At 45.9% G+C, this 18,189-nt stretch overlaps 1 protein-coding gene and 1 long non-coding RNA gene across 8 annotated transcripts; one reads left to right on the top strand and one right to left on the bottom strand.

Annotated features, from left to right (window-relative positions):
• The first annotated feature begins 463 nt into the window (after nt 1-463).
• LOC122456045 lies at nt 464-1,446 on the top strand. The gene is made up of 2 exons (XR_006274662.1): nt 464-547; nt 801-1,446. It is a non-coding gene; the product is annotated as an uncharacterized LOC122456045 (long non-coding RNA).
• TM2D3 (TM2 domain containing 3) lies at nt 1,286-16,078 on the bottom strand. 7 transcript variants are annotated; one of them, XM_043493620.1, is made up of 7 exons: nt 15,701-16,032; nt 14,325-14,420; nt 7,837-7,920; nt 6,392-6,549; nt 5,870-6,044; nt 5,130-5,205; nt 1,286-1,410 (listed from the first exon to the last, which is right to left on the bottom strand). In XM_043493620.1, exons 1-7 carry the CDS (start codon nt 15,792-15,794, stop codon nt 1,386-1,388), a joined length of 708 nt encoding a protein of 235 aa, XP_043349555.1. In that variant the 5' UTR covers nt 15,795-16,032; the 3' UTR covers nt 1,286-1,385. The 7 variants fall into 7 exon arrangements, with proteins under 7 accessions (XP_043349555.1, XP_038275588.1, XP_038275587.1 ...); XM_038419660.2 differs by having other exon boundaries at nt 1,286-2,553; nt 14,325-14,417; nt 15,701-16,026; XM_038419659.2 differs by having other exon boundaries at nt 1,286-2,553; nt 15,701-16,024.
• Between the last annotated feature and the right edge of the window lie 2,111 nt (nt 16,079-18,189).

The following is an 18,189-nucleotide window of genomic DNA, read 5'->3' as shown; positions in this document are numbered from 1 at the left end:
GCTAGCACCTCAGGAGAGGAAGGAGAAGCAAATAGATTCTGGGGTTATTTTCTTGAGGATAGATGACGGTGCTTGAAAGAAGAAAAGGAGTACGTGTGGCACCTTAGAGACTAACAAATTTATTAGAGCATAAGCTTTCGTGAGCTACAAGGTGCCACAAGTACTCCTTTTCTTTTTGCGAATACAGACTAACACGGCTGCTACTCTGAAACCGGTGCTTGAAAGGTACACCTTGGTAAGTAGCAGGACATGAAACAGAAAGCAGCCACATTTAACCGATCACCAGCCAAAGGAAGAGCTGGGTAAGGACAGAAGACCCCAACACCAAAGCACTGAACCAACCCGTAATGCTCCGCAATGCTTTGTTTATAGGCTTAGTTTTATTTGAGCTGGTTTGGACTATTAGGATACAACAGCACTTCTTTAAAACTGGCATCTTATTCGCCACAATTTCAGCTTCCATAAAAGTTAGTGACTGTGTAGTCACATAAAGCCTCAAAAATGTAAACCATATGTACCCAACTCAGCAATATCAGTAACTCTACAGGTTTACTCTACAGGTAGCAGCCGTGTTAGTCTGTATTCACAAAAAAGAAAAGGAGTACTTGGGGCACCTTAGAGACTAACAAATTTGAGCATAAGCTTTCATGAGCTGCAGCTCACTTCATCGGATGCATTCGGTTTTCCACCGAATGCATCCAATGAAGTGAGCTGTAGCTCACGAAAGCTTATGCTCAAATAAATTTGTTAGTCTAAGGTGCTACAAGTACTCCTTTTCTTTTTTACGAGTAACTCTACAGAAACTCTGGAACGATGGCTCTGACAGATGTGACCTCCCCATTCATCTCAGGAAAATATTAACTGTCAATGGATATCTGTGTTAAAATTGCCATTTAAACTAATTGCATTGCTCCTGTAAGAACGGAGAGGAACACAGATCTGCAGTTCACCGTGAGTAACATCTCACAGTGCTAAAAAAAATGGTGGTATTTGAAAGATATCACCACTTCTTTCCCCTTAATTAAAAGGCACCATGCCAAAGAAGCCCAATGGAGCCTCGGAGCATATTCAAGTCCTAGTAAGGGGAAGCCAAACTTAGTGGAGCTCATAGCATCTACACGATCAACTGTAAAAGAGCAGCTTACATGGGTGAAGTTTATTTTGCAGGCAGAGCTGCCAAGAGCATTACTATTTTCCTCCTCTCCCCCTTCCAGATGCATGTATAGATTGAAAGAGTGGCAGCAAGAAAAAAGTGAATATAAAATAAAAACACTACTTCCATTACTTTTCATCATATTTAATTCAATTTACGTTTATCCAACTGAGTTTTTTTTCAGTGTAGTGCAGTTCAGTGCTGCACAAGCCAAGGAGTTCTGCCACATAATTTAAGACTGAATTGCTATAGAGGACCTTGGAAAGAGGACATGAAGGTGAGAGTTAGGACTTTTTTTTTTTTAAGTTGTAAATATGAATTGCCTAATAAAAAATAAAATAAAATAAAAAAAATCAGAAAAATGTTACAGCCTTCTAGAATGTACTAACCTTCAGTGACATTATGGAAACAATTAAACATCAGACAACTTTTCAATAAGAAAATACTTTGTTACCAAATCTTCAGCTGATAAACAAGTTAATTACCAGATCTCCTTTTTTAGATTTATATTAACACCCTGTAAATTTGAGAGCACAAAAATTATGCCATATACAATTCTCTCTCAGGTCAAGGCCAAGCAGAAACACCATCACACTGGAAAGCGTCCTGCAGTGTACTTCTCAAGTTATTCAAGATATTACATTTTTAGTGTTATTGCATACTAATTCTAAAAAGCCACAAATTTACAATTACAGCAGAAAAATTAAGTTTGTGATATCCCAAAGTGAAAAACAGAAGAGAAACTACATGTAATTAAGATTACAGTAGATGGCAATCTACATATTGCCCAAGTAGTTTAGGTTTACAAAAGCACTTTATCTTGCAATAAACATGAAAAAAATTCTTGCTAGCATATTTAGGGAAGCTTGTTAGATAGCTAAATTCAAACAACATAAAAATAAGAGGTAAGCAATTCTTAATTTAATATTTTAATTAGTTTATATTTTCTTCAGGAACAGTAGTCCACTTGTTTAGCTGTGCAACTTAAACTTTTTTCATAGAAAAAAATACAGTACTTGCAAGCCAAAGGAAATTAATTACAAACAAACACTGTTAAGTGATCCACTCATTTATTTTACCTTAGTTCAAGGCAGGCTAAGTACAGATACTGTACATTAAAATATGCGCACACAGAGAACGTGTTCCTAGTTCTACCTTTAAGGACCAATTTCTATATATTTTTTTAGGCTCCTTCGCAAATTTGATTCTTCTCTGGATCATGTTTTGTATGTACTTAAATGTAGAGAGATCCATCTGCAGGCCCCACGTATCCAACTCCTATTAGTAGCACATCTATTAGTGTCCATATTCCCAGTCCACCAAAGCTGAAGAGTTTGCCCAGACCTTCCCTCCACTGGCCCAAGTAGAAACGATCTGCTCCAAATCCACCAAGGGTGATGCTAGGAATACAACATAATTCATTAACATAGTTGTGGAGAATCCCAAATTTGGATGTCAACTCACCTTTAAATATTTACAGCACACAGACAGAAATTTTATATATCATATCATATATAGGCTCAGAAAACTATGAATATCTTATGCAAAGTGGCTGGAGGACTTTAAAAGCAATAGTGGTAAAAATGTTTTGATAGAAATGTGTTAAAAAGCACTAACTAATTCTTAATTAAAAATATTTCTTCAAGTCTTTTGTGAAACTCTGCAGATACAAGATACACCTCTACCCTGAAATAACGTGGTCCTCAGGAGAAAAAAAAAAAGTCTCACCACATTATAGGTGAGACCGTGTTATATTGAACTTGCTTTGCCCCCCCCCCATTCCTTGTTCCCTGACCGCCCCCTCCAGAGACCCCCATCCCTAATCACCCCCAGGACCCCACCCCCTACCCAACCCCCCTGCTCCCTGTCCCCTATCCACACCCCCCGCCCTCTGACAGGCACTCATCAGCAGCAGCAGGAAGCGGAGCAACACGGCCCCAGCCCGCTCCACTCTGCCAGCTCCCAGCCATGTCGCTCCGCTTCCCGAGTGTGGGGAGGTTGGGGAAAGGACGCCCTCCGCACTCACCGGCGGCGGGAAGTGGAGCAATGTGGCCCCAGCCCGCTCTGCTTTCTTGCCCCGGCCCCAGCCGTGTCACAGCGGGGTGTGGGGGGTGTTGGGGAAAGGTCCCGCTCTCACCAGCAATGGGAAACTGAGTGCCACAGCTGGGAGCTGGCGGAGTGGAGCAGGCAGGGGCCGAGCTACTCCGCTTCCACCACTGCCGGTGAGTGCAGGGGGGATCCCTTCCCTAAAGCCCCTACCCTGAGTGACACGGCTGGAGCCAGGGCAAGGGAAGCGGAGTGGGCTGCTCCCAGCCCCCCGCTAATCCCCCAGGCCTCTCTGGGACTGTGGGGCCCCCAAAAGTGCCCTCCCCCGAGCTCCTGCCTCCCAGATGACCCTGGGGGGGAGCCCCTGACCACCCCCAAGACCCTCTGCCCCTTATCCAAGCCCTCCACCCTTAACACGCTGCTCAGAGCAGCATGTCGGAGTTTTACTGCATTGTATGCGAACCCGCGTTTCTCAGGTCGCATTATATCAGGATAGAGGTGTATGAAATGATTTATGTTATTTTAAGCTTCTCTTCATAAAAAGGAAGTTAGCTAGTGAGCTGCTCTGACTTTGGGCTCCAAGTTTCCTGAACTAGCAGGGGCTGAAAAGTGCTAGAGGGAGGAGACTCTGCTCTTGTAGTGTTTGGGTAAAGCTTAGTTTCTCCAGCTGCAGACAGAGAAGGGAACGGTTCTAGCTCCAAAAGCTAGACCAGTTTTCTAACAAAACGTCTATTACCATTTTTGTTCACATAATGTATGATAAATTATCTAATACAGGCTCTCATATCAGCCCTTATATAAAATTTACCTTTTAGGGGAATTTTGAATGAATTTTTAAAAAAAAAATAAAGGAAATAATTCTTGTTTCACAGTCAAATATACAAATATATTGTACAAATATATTGAGGTCCTATGGCAACATCCAAACCACTACAGTGAGTATGACGCTTTGGTGCTTAGTGTGTGAAGAATCAAAAGTTACAGCCCGGTTTAACAGTATAGAATACAGGCACCTCTCCCAAGCTGTCATCTTGTGTTCCAAGATCTCAGTTCTCTTTTTTTAAAAGTTGATACCGGTCATGAGCCAGCTATAACCAGCATAATGACATCTACCCAAGGCTGAAACAACTCTAAAAGAATGAACTGCCCCATTCATCTCAGTTGCCCAATGATAAATTTGCAGCTGTTTTGTTGCTCATTAAAGTGTCTGAGAAAAGGAAGTGCGGTATTCATAGATATTGGCTACCCCTGCTTGTAGAGTCTAAGTGAATCATGGGCCAAATCCAGATCGCCAGAAGCTTTTGAATGGACTGCAAAAATCTCTCACTTATTATCGTTATTGTGACGTGAAAAATGTTTCTCTGGAGTCTGGACCTTGACTATAGCTTGACCAAGAAATTTGGACCTTGACTAAAAATTATTGACAACCCCTGCTCTACAATGAGCAAGGATTCATTTTGGCACCATGAGTGGATGCTGTTTAGGAAACACCACCAGCTTTCTTTCCTCCAGTCAAGGAATCTAATCAAGTCTAGCCAGAGCATCAAGCCCTAAAGAGATAGCCAAACTCAGTACGACGTGCATAGTCACAACAGATTATACAGATGTTCAAAATTACAAAAAAAATGGTCTCTCATTTTGGTTATTCCCTTAATTGGAGCTTATTCTATGGCCAAAGCTTGGAAGAATACCACCTCCCTCCATCCAACACACACATACCTAAATCTGACCCCAGTAGTATGGAAAACAGTTAACATTGGCCATTTTATATTAAATCATAAGCATACTTTTGGTCAAAAGTCTCAGAAAATATTAAATATTTTGTACTCAGTTTAAGGTTAGGAAATACACCATTGAAAAGAGAAACCCATTTAAGGAAAGGCATTCATATATAATTTGAACTTGAAGTTCTGCAATACTTTGAGTCTACCTTAATGCCAAGGCTGTAGACCATTTATAGCCTCCAGTCCAGTTGCAGTAAAGCATCTTAGGAAAGACACGGTTACCTGAGAAGAGAAATGAAATACATTCAAATTCTGATGCCATGAACAAAGGCCAAAGTTTGACTCAGGAACTGAAATTTGAGGTGCAAATATGCTGAATTACTCCTCACAACAAATGTCTGTTCTGCATTTAAATAGCATCAGTAACTCAACCTGTCTTTTCTGATGAGACCACATTATAAAAGCTTGAACACTATCTCCATTCCCTATACTTTCTAGATGGGTTTCCAAACAAACCACCACCAAATTAAGGAAAATCAAGAGCCAAGTCTCTTGATTTAGAGTCTATATTAAACTTCTTGTGATTTCAAATGTTAATTGACGGGATGTTTTTAATTTATGTGATAAACAACACCTCAATGCAAATTCTGTTGATGCTGCATCAAATAATTCCATTGAAGAAAGTGAACACAGGAGAAAAAACACTCCCAATAGCTCTAATGTAAGATTACTGTTGAGACAATGGTTCTAAAGCAACATATCATAATTTTAAAATATTAAGTGTCAGACTATAAAGTGAAACTAAACAATGCACAGTATCCCAACAAAAAACAAACCAGACATTGAAATAAGTTTATGCACATTTATCCACTACACTGAACAAAAGTACATTCAAGAATTCTTCACAAAAAAATCCTCTAAACCATTCATTCGTAGACCAACTTACCTAGACAATGAATATGATCATGTACTGTACAAGTGGCGTTATATCGTTGTCTCGGACAAGAGACTGTCATGCAACTTGTAGAATTGGTACACACATAATCAGCAGGTTCAAGCTGCCAGCAAAACTGGCAAGTCATGTTGATTGTAAAATTCTCCACTTCATTGTTTCTCTGATCCTATAAAGGAGAGTATTATCAATGTAAATAATCTTAAACAGTATATCAAGAATGTTTCACAGGGTATAAAAAAAACAAACACTTTGCACAGCAGTGAAATCTGTGAGAAGACAGAAGATGGACAAGCTGTTTTATTTGCTACCTATATATTATATTCAGCACTTAGGTAGTTGGGTACAGGATACTAGAGAAGAGGTAAAGTAGTAATTATACTTGCTAGGTAACTGTATTTATGCCTAGAAATTTGTTTTGTAACATCTTTATGAGTTTTAGGATGTAATTTAAACTACACTGTACCTTTAATAAGTGACAAATTCCAAATACAAAGAAATTGGTTAATTACTTACAATACAATGAATTTGTGGCTTAATCTTGCAATCAAAAGTGGCTAGCTTCCCATATACGCAGGAGAAGTTTGTTTTACAAGTCATGCAGTCTGGAGGCAATTTGCTGCACAGCCCATTGCTGGGACACTTACTCACATAAAATGGGATCTCTGTAGTCTCTGAAGGGTGAAAGGATTTGTTAAGAATAAAAGTTTCAGCATTACCTACACTACCATATAGGCACACATTTTTACTGTATGTTACTTTAAATAATTTCATAATACAGTAACTCCTCACTTAACGTTGTAGTTATGTTCCTGAAAAATGCGACTTTAAGCGAAATGATGTTAAGAGAATCCAATTTCCCCATAAGAATTAATGTTAATAGGTGGGGTTAGGTTTTGGGGAAAAAATTTTTGCCAGACAAAAGGCATTATATACATTTTAAATAAGCAATTTAATACAGGTATTAAACAGGCTGGCAGCCCCCCATCAGCTCCCCTATACCCCCTTCCTCCTCAGCCTGCAGGCGGACCCCATGGATCAGCCCCTTCCCCCTGCTCTCCCCGCCTCCTGCCCATGGCAATCAGCTGTCTTGCGGCATTCGGAAGGCTGGGGGGAGGAGCGAGGACATGGCACCCAGCCTCCCTCCTCCCTCCCCTGCCTCCTGAATGCCACAAACCAGCTGATTGCTGCAGACAGGAGGCAGGGGAGGGAGGGGGAAGGCTGAGCATCGCATCCTCGCTCCTCCCCACAGCCTCCTGAATGTTGCAAGACAGTTGATTGCTGCGGGCAGAAGGAGCAGGGGGAAGGTGCTGATCCGCGGGCAGGCGGGAGTGGTGTAGGGGAGTTGATGGGGGGCTGTCAACCATGGACAAAGTAGGCAGACAAATGACGTTATAGCGGAGCATTGCACAACATTAAACGAGCACGTTCTGAAATGGAGCAGGGACACAACATCAAACTACCACCAAGCAAGAGGACATTAAGTGGGGAGTTACTGTACTCTCCACTTACAGCTAACATAAATCAGTAGCTCATATATTAAGGCATCCCACCTCTAACAGCAACCAGTATCAGCGCTTCAAAAGGAAGAACCCTGCAGCAGAGCTCAGCAGCAGCCAGCATTGGCCATACACAATATACCAGCATTTGTGAGTCCATTACTACCTTGTCCCACCATGCCATCTATCAGCCACTACTCTCTCCTGAAAGCACAGGGCTGGAGCACACAAGCACAGATTGGAGAGGTTTCAGAGTAGCAGCCGTGTTAGTCTGTGTTTGCAAAAAGAAAAGGAGTACTTGTGGCACCTTAGAGACTAACAAATTTATTTGAGCATAAGCTTTCGTGAGCTACAGCTCACTTCATCGGATGCATCTTTTTGCAAATTGGAGAGCATCAGCTCCTGTGACCTCCTGCAGGGAGTGAAGATTCCTTCCCCTCATGATGTTTGTCACCTCCAAACCTGGGAAATGGATCAAGATCCTGATGCCGGTCTTTCCCCTCCCATGGTCTGCATCAGTTCTGTGTGAAGTACGAGTATGAGAATCTAAATCAAGTGGGGAAAGGGCAGAATGAAGTGGTCTGTGTTGTGGGGAGCACCATAATTAATTGGTGGGTGTTTTAAGCAGTGGGCAAAGCACTGATACATCGTAACACTCTCCTTCCCCATACCTCCCAGCTCACACCACAGAGCCAAATCTGACCCCTGCCCTCCAGTAAAAAATATGGGATAATCTGTCCCAGGGAAAATTTCTTTCTATCAAAGATACTAAGATCAAAGGTCAGTTTATAATCTGAAGCTTGAAGGTTATTATTCTTTCCAAAGCCATTTCAATATTTTACAGTTCTACCTTTGGATGCTTGTTATCCATATAAACATGGAATCCTTTTCTTTCTTTCTTTCTACTCAGGCTATGCTTTAAGCCTCGGTAATATCTTGTACAATAAAATCCTGTCTAATTATGCACTACATTAAAGTATTCCACTTTCTGTAACTTATGAATTTGCCACCATTCAATTTAATTGAATGTCATTTTGTTTTAGATGAATAGTGTCCAAGACCAGAAGTCATCACAATGATCCTCTAGGTCGAGAGATGGGCAAACTATGGCCCGCGAGACTGTCCTGCCCAGCCCTTGAGCTCCCAGTCAGGGAGGCTAGCCCCCGGCCCTTCCCATACTGTCCCTCTTCCCCTGCAGTCTCAGCTCGTCATGTCCCAGTGTTCAGGGCAGCGAGCTCCTGCCAGGCAGTGTGGCTGGCTCTGGCCAGGCAGCATGGCTGCCAGTCCTGGTGCTGAGTGGCATGGTAAGGGGGCAGGGAGATTGGATAAGGGGCAGGAGGTCCCAGGGGGCAGTCAGGGGACACGGAGCAGGGGGCGGTTGGATAGGCGTGGGAGTCCCAGGGGGAGGGCAGTCAGGGGACAGGGAGCGGGGGGTTGGATAGGCAGTGGAGTCCCGGGGGGGGGGGGGGGGGGGGGGAGTTGGATGGATCAGGGGTGGGAAGTGTGAGGGGGCAGGGACCAGACTATTTGGGGAGACACAGCCTTCCCTACCCAGCCCTCCATACAGTTTTGGAATCCCGATGTGGCCCTCAGGCCAAAAAGTTTGCCCACCCGGCTCTAGTCTGACATCCTGCATAACATAGTCCATAGAACATTCTTGAATTAATTCCTGTTTCAACTACAGCATCTCTTTTAGAAAAAACATTCCATCTTGATTTAAAAATTGCCAGTGATAGAGAAACCACCACAACCCTTGGTAAGTTGTTTCAATGATTAATTACCCTCATTGTTTAAAAAAAAAAAAACAAAACAAAACAAAAAACCCACACCTTATTTAAAGTCTGAATGTCTAGTTTCAACATCTAGCCATTAGATCTGCTAGACTGAAGAGCCCATTAGCAAATATTTGTCCCCCACGTAAGTACTTACAGACCGTAACCAAGTCACCCCTTAACCTTCTTTGTTAAGCTAAATAGATTCACCTCTTTGAGCTGTAAGGCATGTTTTCCACTTCTTTAATCATTCTCGTGGCTCTTCTCTGAGTCCTCTCCAATTTATCAACAACCTTCTTGAACTGCGGACGCCAGAACAGGACACACTATCCCAGTAGTGGTCATATTAATCTCAATACAGAGATAGCAATAACCCTACTCCTACCTGAGATTCCTGTTTATGCATCCAAGGATCATAAAAACAATTTTGGCCACAGCATTGCCTGAGTGCTTATGCTCAGCTGATTATCCACCAGGACCCCCAAGCCCTTTCCAGAGTCACAGCTTCCGAGGATAAAGTCATCCATCACAGAAGTCTGGCCTACATTCTTGGTTCCTAGATGAACAATTTTACATTTGACCATATTAAAACATGTATTGTTTGCTTGTGCCCAGCTTACCAAGTGATCTAGATTGTTCTATATCAGTGACCTGTCCTTTTCATTATTTACCACTCACCCAATCTGTGTCATTTGAAAACTTTATCAGTAGTGATTTTATGTTTTATTTCACATTAATAAAAATATTAAATAGCTAAGGGCTTATATCATGAGAAATAGAAAATACATGTCCCTGTAGTTTTTACTTATCCTTTTTGAGATGGGGTGACCAGAACAGAATACAGTATTACAGGTTACGTTACTGCTTTATATAATGGGATAATATTTTCCATATTACCACCCATCCTGCTCCTTAGGCATTCTAACGCTGTTTGCTTTTATGACGGCTGATGAGCAGTGAGCTGTCCAAAAATGACATCCAGGTCTCTCTCCCCCATCTCCAGTTAACAGAGTTAATTTAGAACTAGTAATTAAAAGGTGTCTGAGTAGTTTAAAATTTTCCCTCCAGTGTTCACAAAACAATTTCATCATCCAATGTGTTCTTCATTCACTTAGCTTCATTTAATATTCTTCATGGTCTTCTCTTATCTTGACTAACCTAAATAATTTTGTGTTGTCTGTAAAGTTCTGACATCTCTGCCCTTTTTGAGATTAATACATTAACAACCAATACCTTAGTGGAGTGACACAAGGTTCGGTACTGTTACCTTAACTTTTTGCCATGATGAAAATCATGAACCAATATATCTATCCAAAGATCTCAAAGTGTTTAAACATTAATAAGATCTCAAACATATTTACAGAATTCTATTAGCCAATATCATATTTTCAGAATGCTTTATAGTCATGCTAAGTTGTATAATTATAAAATGTACTCTCAGGATGCTTTGTATTTACAATAGATTTCTTGTGGAAATTTTACTTGACATTAAACTGCTGTAACCTCTCTTTCCTTAGCATGTGTATCATCTGTCAGAATAAGACAGATAGTCTGTTGAGTCTCGCCAAATATGAACAGTTTGCTAGGTATGGTTGGTAAGAGGTCTTTGTCCTCTATAAAATATATAGAGAGTACTAAATAGAGGAAGGGTGTACAGTCTTTGGTAATACACCAGAATTTGTGGAATCTTTGATCTGTTGTAAAGGAGGAATATAAACAGAAACAGAATTGATCTAATATTTTGGAACAGACTAAAGATGTAAACACCAAGACTGTTCCCAATATTGGTAGTGTATTAAACTTTCTGTATTGTGCTTATCTACCTTTGATTAATAAACTGATTGAGCCTGGTTATCTGACATCATATCAGTAAAGGAAGTGAACTCTGAAAAACTGTTTTTATTACTGTTAAATTACTAGTCAGATTGGACACTTTTACTCTCATCCATAAACACTCAAGCTACAAGTGTCAAAATGAAATCACTTTTTAGCATGATTTCTGCTTCTTATACTAGTCTCACAAATACCAGTTAACAGTAGCACATTTTACACTTAATTTATAGTTCACTGGCTGAGACCTGCCACTATGCTCTCCCCTCCACCAAGTTTATTCTTCATCCAAGCCTCCACAAGGGCACTACCCATGCAACCCCATAAAAGCAGAAAAATTATCAATTACAGACCTTGGTTCTATACCTGGCTCTGCTATGGACCTGCTGGGTGACCCTGGCAAAGTCACTCTAACTATGTCTGCATGTGTCTTGTCTCCCACCCTTTATCTGTTCTTGTCTGTTTAGATTGTAAGCCTTCTGAGGCAGAACTACCTTACTAAGTTTGTGCAATGGGGCTGATTTCAGTTGGGGTCTTTAGTTGCTAACAAAAGTTATTTGTGTTAAGCCGATCTTAAGAATGTATAAATATAAGAATGGCCATCCTGAGTCAGACCAACAGTCCATCTAACCCAGTTTCTTGTCTTCCAACAGTAGCCAGTGCCAAATGCTTCAGAGGGAATGAACAGAACAGGGTAATTATCGAGTGATCCATCCTGTCATCCAGGGCCAGGTTCTGGCAGTCAGAGTTTTAGATAAACATAGAGCATGGAAAACAGCCATTCATGGACGTATCTTCCACGAACTTATCTAATTGTTTTTTGAATCCAGCTATACTTTTGGCCTCAACAACATCCCATGGCAATGAATGCCACAGGTTGACTGGACATTGTGTGAAATACTTTCTTATATTTGTTTTAAACATGCTACCTATTAATTTCATTGGGCGGTCCCTGGTTCTTGTGTTATGTGAAGGGGGAAATAACATTTCCCTATTCACTTTCTCCATACCGTTCATGATTTTTATAGACCTGTGTCATATCCCACTCAGTCATCTCTTTGTTCAGCTCAGAAGTCACAGTCTTTTAAAAATCTATTCTTATATGAAAGCTGTTTCATATCTTTAATCATTTTTGTTGCCCTTCTCTGCACCTCTTCCAATTGTAAAATACCTTTTTTGAGATGGGCCAACCAGAACTGTATGTAGCATTCAAGGAGTGATGTATCTTTTATTTATTTATTTCACAAATGCCAAAATCCACCCATCACATTAGCCACTCACTGACCTATTCCGCCCATCCCCAAGGAACCCATTTCCAACTCACATCCAGAAAACTTAACTTTCTCATACTTTCTCCACAAAACATCTAAGTTATCACACACTTACCCAGTGCACATTTGTGAATAAGTATGTAAATACTGTGGAGACTGGAGTTGAAGTTTTGCATAACAGTGAATTACCTATATTTGCATAGGGTGGGAGGTGGAAGCAGATTCTTAGGGAAGCACAGTGTAACAATTAAAATACCTGATTTTAATCAAGATTTAAATCAATGTTAATCTTGTTTTGCATGCATCCTTTACCTTTTTTCCTAAATGAAGGTTGATTCTCATTGGTAGGTAATCATTAAAACATGTTGATTTGCATTTTAATATAGCCTTTACACTATATTTCAAACTTCTCTTTGCTAACCGGGGGGATACACTATGTCTATACACATTTAAGAAGTAGATGTTTTCAGATACTTAATTTACTTTTTTACTTGTACACATTATGAATATGAACACATCTCTTATTTACTAGATTAATTTTTACTCATGCCTTGTGCCAATCTGCATTTGGATAGAAACTGGAATTAAATTAAAAATGCACAAAAACATTTTAAAATTGTTTTCTATTAAATAAGACTACTTTTAATTTGCGCCATATATAAGAAAAAAATGATCAAAAATATTTTGCATTTAAAGCTGATTTATTACACAAAGGAAGTATTATCTGTAAATAGTGAATTTTACGGATTGTCCTTAGTCACCATTTCCATCAATATTTTATAACTAGTAGAGCTCATCCTCTAACACCTTACTTTTATTCCTAGTTTCTAAGGAAAACAAGATTTCCTGCTTTTTCCCAAACAATTTCCCAACTTTGAATAAGCAAGTCATTGAACTGAACTAGTTGCTGTGCCCTGGTTCCTCCCCTCGCACCTCCTGCATGCCACGAAACAGCTGATCAGGAGGTGTGGGAAGGGAGGGGAAGGCACTGATTGGTGGGGCTGCTGGTGGGCAGGAGGCACTGCGAGCGGATGGGCAGCTGCTGACATATTACTGTGGCTCTTTGGCAATGTACATTGGTAAATTCTGGCTCCTTCTCAAGCTCAGATTGGCCACCCCGGGTTAATGTGACATGCAGGTGTCAAATCTGTGAACGTAGGTCCCCTTAAATGATCAAGTGGGGTTTGCATGGATGGGTTTTTCATTTACACAACCCTAACTAGTAGTTATAGTCTTTTGGAAAATAACTCATGGTGCCTCAGAGTATGTCTACACTGCAATTAAAACCTAGGGCTGGCCTGTGCTCCCTGACTCAGGCTCGGGGAGGGGGGCTTAAGCTAAGGGGCTGTTTAACTATGGTGTAGACACGGGTCTCAGGGTTCTAGGACCCCATGAGGTGGAAGGTCCCAGAGTTTGGGCTGGACCATGAGCCCCAGCTTCTACACCACAATTAAACAGCCCCTTAACCTGAGCCACGCAAGCCCAAGTCAGCTGGTGCTGGCCAGCTGTGGATATCTAATTGCAATGCAGACATACGCACAGGGTGCAGTGTACCTTTTAATGATGAAATATTCTGTACAGTTAGTTTTCTAATACCTCATTCAACGATTTTACTCTTAGACTCAGGACTATTAGGAAAAAAGCTTATAAGGATATCATTGGAACAGTTTACCAAGGGTTGTGGTGGATTCACTAATGCTAACAATTTTGAATCAAAATTCAAGACTATGTTTTTCTAAAAGATGTGCAGCATGCATTATTTTGGGAAATTCTATGGTCTGCGTGATATAGGAGGTCAGACTAGATTATCACAAGGGTCCCTTCGGACCTTGGAATCTCCGCCCCGCTCTCCTGCTGATAATAGCTCATCTTAAGTGATCACTCTCCTTATAGTAAAAAGAAAAGGAGTACTTGTGGCACCTTAGAGACTAACAAATTTATTAGAGCATAAGCATGCCTCTAAGGTGCCACAAGTACTCCTTTTCTTTTTGTGAATACAGACTAACACGGCTGCTACTCTGAAACCTATAAATCTATTGTTTTCTTAAGATTCTAATAGAAGAACAGACACTTGTACCTGTTTTAGTATATGGAGTACTTGTACTTGGAGATGTTACACCTTTTGTAGACACAAACTGTTGTTTCGAGTGCTCTGTTGTCATCAAGGATCCTGCTATAAGAAAAATTAAACAGATCCAATGCATTTCAGTTACTGTTAAGAGGATAATAACCCTAGATTTTAACTGGTCTTCAAACACTGTTTAATCCCAGGACTCTAATATAAAACATCAAGCTGCTTTCTTGACATTAAGAAGGGTCATCTTTGGGATAAAATTAATATTTAAAAAGCTCCACAGATTTCCTTACTTTGTTCATTAGGATTTTTCATTTTACTCCACTTAAGACAATAAAAATAAATTTTAATTTGTTTATCAGCAGTTTTGCTCTTAAGTTCTTGTGGCCTAGTAGGAAACTACACTGTTTGGAATGCAAATGTTACAGTATACTGTCTATTACAAAACAAAAATAATTAAACATCAAGTAACTCACTGGCCATTTTAGTAAGAAAACTGCACCACAGAACTGGCTGGAGACGATGGCCCCAATTCTACAAACAAACACTTAGTAATATTCAACTCCAATCATTTAAATAGTTCCATTGACTTGGTGGGACTACTTATGTTCATAACTATTTAAAAAACAAAACAACACAAATTATACCCATAATACATAATCACACAGGGTATGTGGTGCACACCAGGATGGGAAAATAAACATGTTTACCACATGTATATAACCACATGCTGTTGAGAAATCCAAAATACCTTATAAACAACATGGTAACATTTCTTAGACTATAACACTTTTCAAGACAAGAAATCTGTCTAAACAGCACTATCTAAAAGTCATTTTAATCTACCTAATGTTTGTTGAAGATTCTCATTAGTCCCATAAAGCATAATTCTTTCTTCAGTCCTTAACTCTTGGCCACACCAAGATTCCTGTGGCAATGAGTTCCACAGATGAATTATAAACTGTACAAAATTATCTCCTTCTATCACTTTGACATTTATTGTTTACGCTACTATTTAACTACACCACCACAAAGCAGCCACCTCCCCAACAGAAGCAGCCAGACCACCAGCACACGGCGCAGCAGCACGGAAAAAAGAAACGCAGGCCGGGGTCATCTTGGCCCAGAGCAGGCAGGGCTGAGCCTGGGCTAAGTCCTACAGGCACCGTCAGCCCGAACTCGGACAGGAGGGGCGGCTGCATGAGGACAGCAGGGCAGTGGCATGATAGCACGGGACGCCGGCTCGGACGCAATGGCTTCTCCTACCGGCCTACAACCGGGGAGGGCAAAGCTCGGCGGAGTGTGCATGGGCGGTAGCGGGCAGCCGCCTTCCCAGGCCGCACAGTGCCCTTAGGCGGCGGGTGGCAGGCCGCACTCACCGCGGCCGGAGAACACGTAGAGCTGCGAAACGAAGAGCGCGACGCTACAAAGCCGCTTCAAGGCCGACAGCCCAGGCACCGCTAACGCCACCATCTTGGCTCCATCCGGGGACTCGCCGATCCCCTTCCCGGCAGGCGCAGAGCGCGTAAAAACGGCCCGCGTGGGTGGGGTAGGAGATGCGGCGACGGCGCAGGAACGCAGGCGAAGCCGGTCCCTTTCCTGCGGGGGGCCGGCGGGCGGGCTTAGGGGTTGTCCCAGACGGCGCGGGAACCAGACAAAGGGAATGGCTGGGGCGACGCACCAGCTGGAATAGCGCGTCCTATGACCTGTCACTCGCCCCGCCCGATAGCCTCGCCGCCCCTCCCTCAGCGCCCCCGTCTGATCGCCCCGCCGCCCCCTCAGCGCCCCCGTCTGATCGTCCCGCCGCCCCCCTCAGCGCCCCCGTCTGATCGTCCCGCCGCCCCCCTCAACGCCCCCGTCTGATCGCCCCGCCGCCCCTCCCTCAGCGCCCCCGTCTGATCGCCCCGCCGCCCCCTCAACGCCCCCGTCTGATCGCCCCGCCGCCCCTCCCTCAGCGCCCCCGTCTGATCGCCCCGCCGCCCCCTCAGCGCCCCCGTCTGATCGTCCCGCCGCCCCCCTCAGCGCCCCCGTCTGATCGTCCCGCCGCCCCCTCAACGCCCCCGTCTGATCGCCCCGCCGCCCCTCCCTCAGCGCCCCCGTCTGATCGCCCCGCCGCCCCCTCAACGCCCCCGTCTGATCGCCCCGCCGCCCCTCCCTCAGCGCCCCCGTCTGATCGTCCCGCCGCCCCCTCAGCGCCCCCGTCTGATCGCCCCGCCGCTCCTCCCTCAGCGCCCCCGTCTGATCGCCCCGCGCCTCAGCGCCCCCGTCTGATCGCCCCGCCGCCCCTCCCTCAGCGCCCCCGTCTGATCGTCCCGCCGCCCCCTCAGCGCCCCCGTCTGATCGCCCCGCCGCCCCCTCAGCGCCCCCGTCTGATCGCCCCGCCGCTCCTCCCTCAGCGCCCCCGTCTGATCGTCCCGCCGCCCCCCTCAGCGCCCCCGTCTGATCGTCCCGCCGCCCCCCTCAGCGCCCCCGTCTGATCGCCCCGCCGCCCCCTCAGCGCCCCCGTCTGATCGCCCCGCCGCTCCTCCCTCAGCCCCCCGTCTGATCGTCCCGCCGCCCCCCTCAGCGCCCCCGTCTGATCGCCCCGCCGCCCCCTCAGCGCCCCCGTCTGATCGCCCCGCCGCTCCTCCCTCAGCGCCCCCGTCTGATCGTCCCGCCGCCCCCCTCAGCGCCCCCGTCTGATCGCCCCGCCGCTCCTCCCTCAGCGCCCCCGTCTGATCGCCCCGCCGCCCCCTCAGCGCCCCCGTCTGATCGCCCCGCCGCTCCTCCCTCAGCGCCCCCGTCTGATGGCCCCGCCGCCCCCTCAGCGCCCCCGTCTGATCGCCCCGCCGCTCCTCCCTCAGCGCCCCCGTCTGATCGTCCCGCCGCCCCCCTCAGCGCCCCGTCTGATCGCCCCGCCGCTCCTCCCTCAGCGCCCCCGTCTGATCGTCCCGCCGCTCCTCCCTCAGCCCCCCGTCTGATCGTCCCGCCGCCCCCCTCAGCGCCCCCGTCTGATCGCCCTGCCGCTCCTCCCTCAGCGCCCCCGTCTGATCGTCCCGCCGCCCCCCTCAGCGCCCCCGTCTGATCGCCCCGCGCCTCAGCGCCCCCGTCTGATCGCCCCGCCGCCCCTCCCTCAGCGCCCCCGTCTGATCGTCCCGCCGCCCCCTCAGCGCCCCCGTCTGATCGCCCCGCCGCCCCCTCAGCGCCCCCGTCTGATCGCCCCGCCGCTCCTCCCTCAGCGCCCCGTCTGATCGCCCCGCCGCCCCCTCAGCGCCCCCGTCTGATCGCCCCGCCGCCCCCTCAGCGCCCCCGTCTGATCGTCCCGCCGCTCCTCCCTCAGCGCCCCCGTCTGATCGCCCCGCCGCTCCTCCCTCAGCCCCCCGTCTGATCGTCCCGCCGCCCCCTCAGCGCCCCCGTCTGATCGCCCCGCCGCTCCTCCCTCAGCGCCCCCGTCTGATCGTCCCGCCGCCCCCCTCAGCGCCCCCGTCTGATCGCCCCGCCGCTCCTCCCTCAGCGCCCCCGTCTGATCGCCCCGCCGCCCCCTCAGCGCCCCCGTCTGATCGCCCCGCCGCTCCTCCCTCAGCGCCCCCGTCTGATCGTCCCGCCGCCCCCCTCAGCGCCCCCGTCTGATCGCCCCGCCGCCCCTCCCTCAGCGCCCCCGTCTGATCGCCCCGCCGCCCCCTCAGCGCCCCCGTCTGATCGCCCCGCCGCTCCTCCCTCAGCGCCCCCGTCTGATCGCCCCGCCGCCCCTCCCTCAGCGCCCCCGTCTAATCGCCCCGCCGCCCCCTCAGCGCCCCCGTCTGATCGCCCCGCCGCTCCTCCCTCAGCGCCCCCGTCTGATCGTCCCGCCGCCCCCCTCAGCGCCCCCGTCTGATCGCCCCGCCGCTCC

The sequence above is a fragment of the Dermochelys coriacea genome, chromosome 10 (assembly GCF_009764565.3).
Source record: "Dermochelys coriacea isolate rDerCor1 chromosome 10, rDerCor1.pri.v4, whole genome shotgun sequence".
Classification (NCBI taxonomy): domain Eukaryota; kingdom Metazoa; phylum Chordata; order Testudines; family Dermochelyidae; genus Dermochelys; species Dermochelys coriacea.
This window is presented reverse-complemented; position numbering and strand designations above follow the sequence as displayed.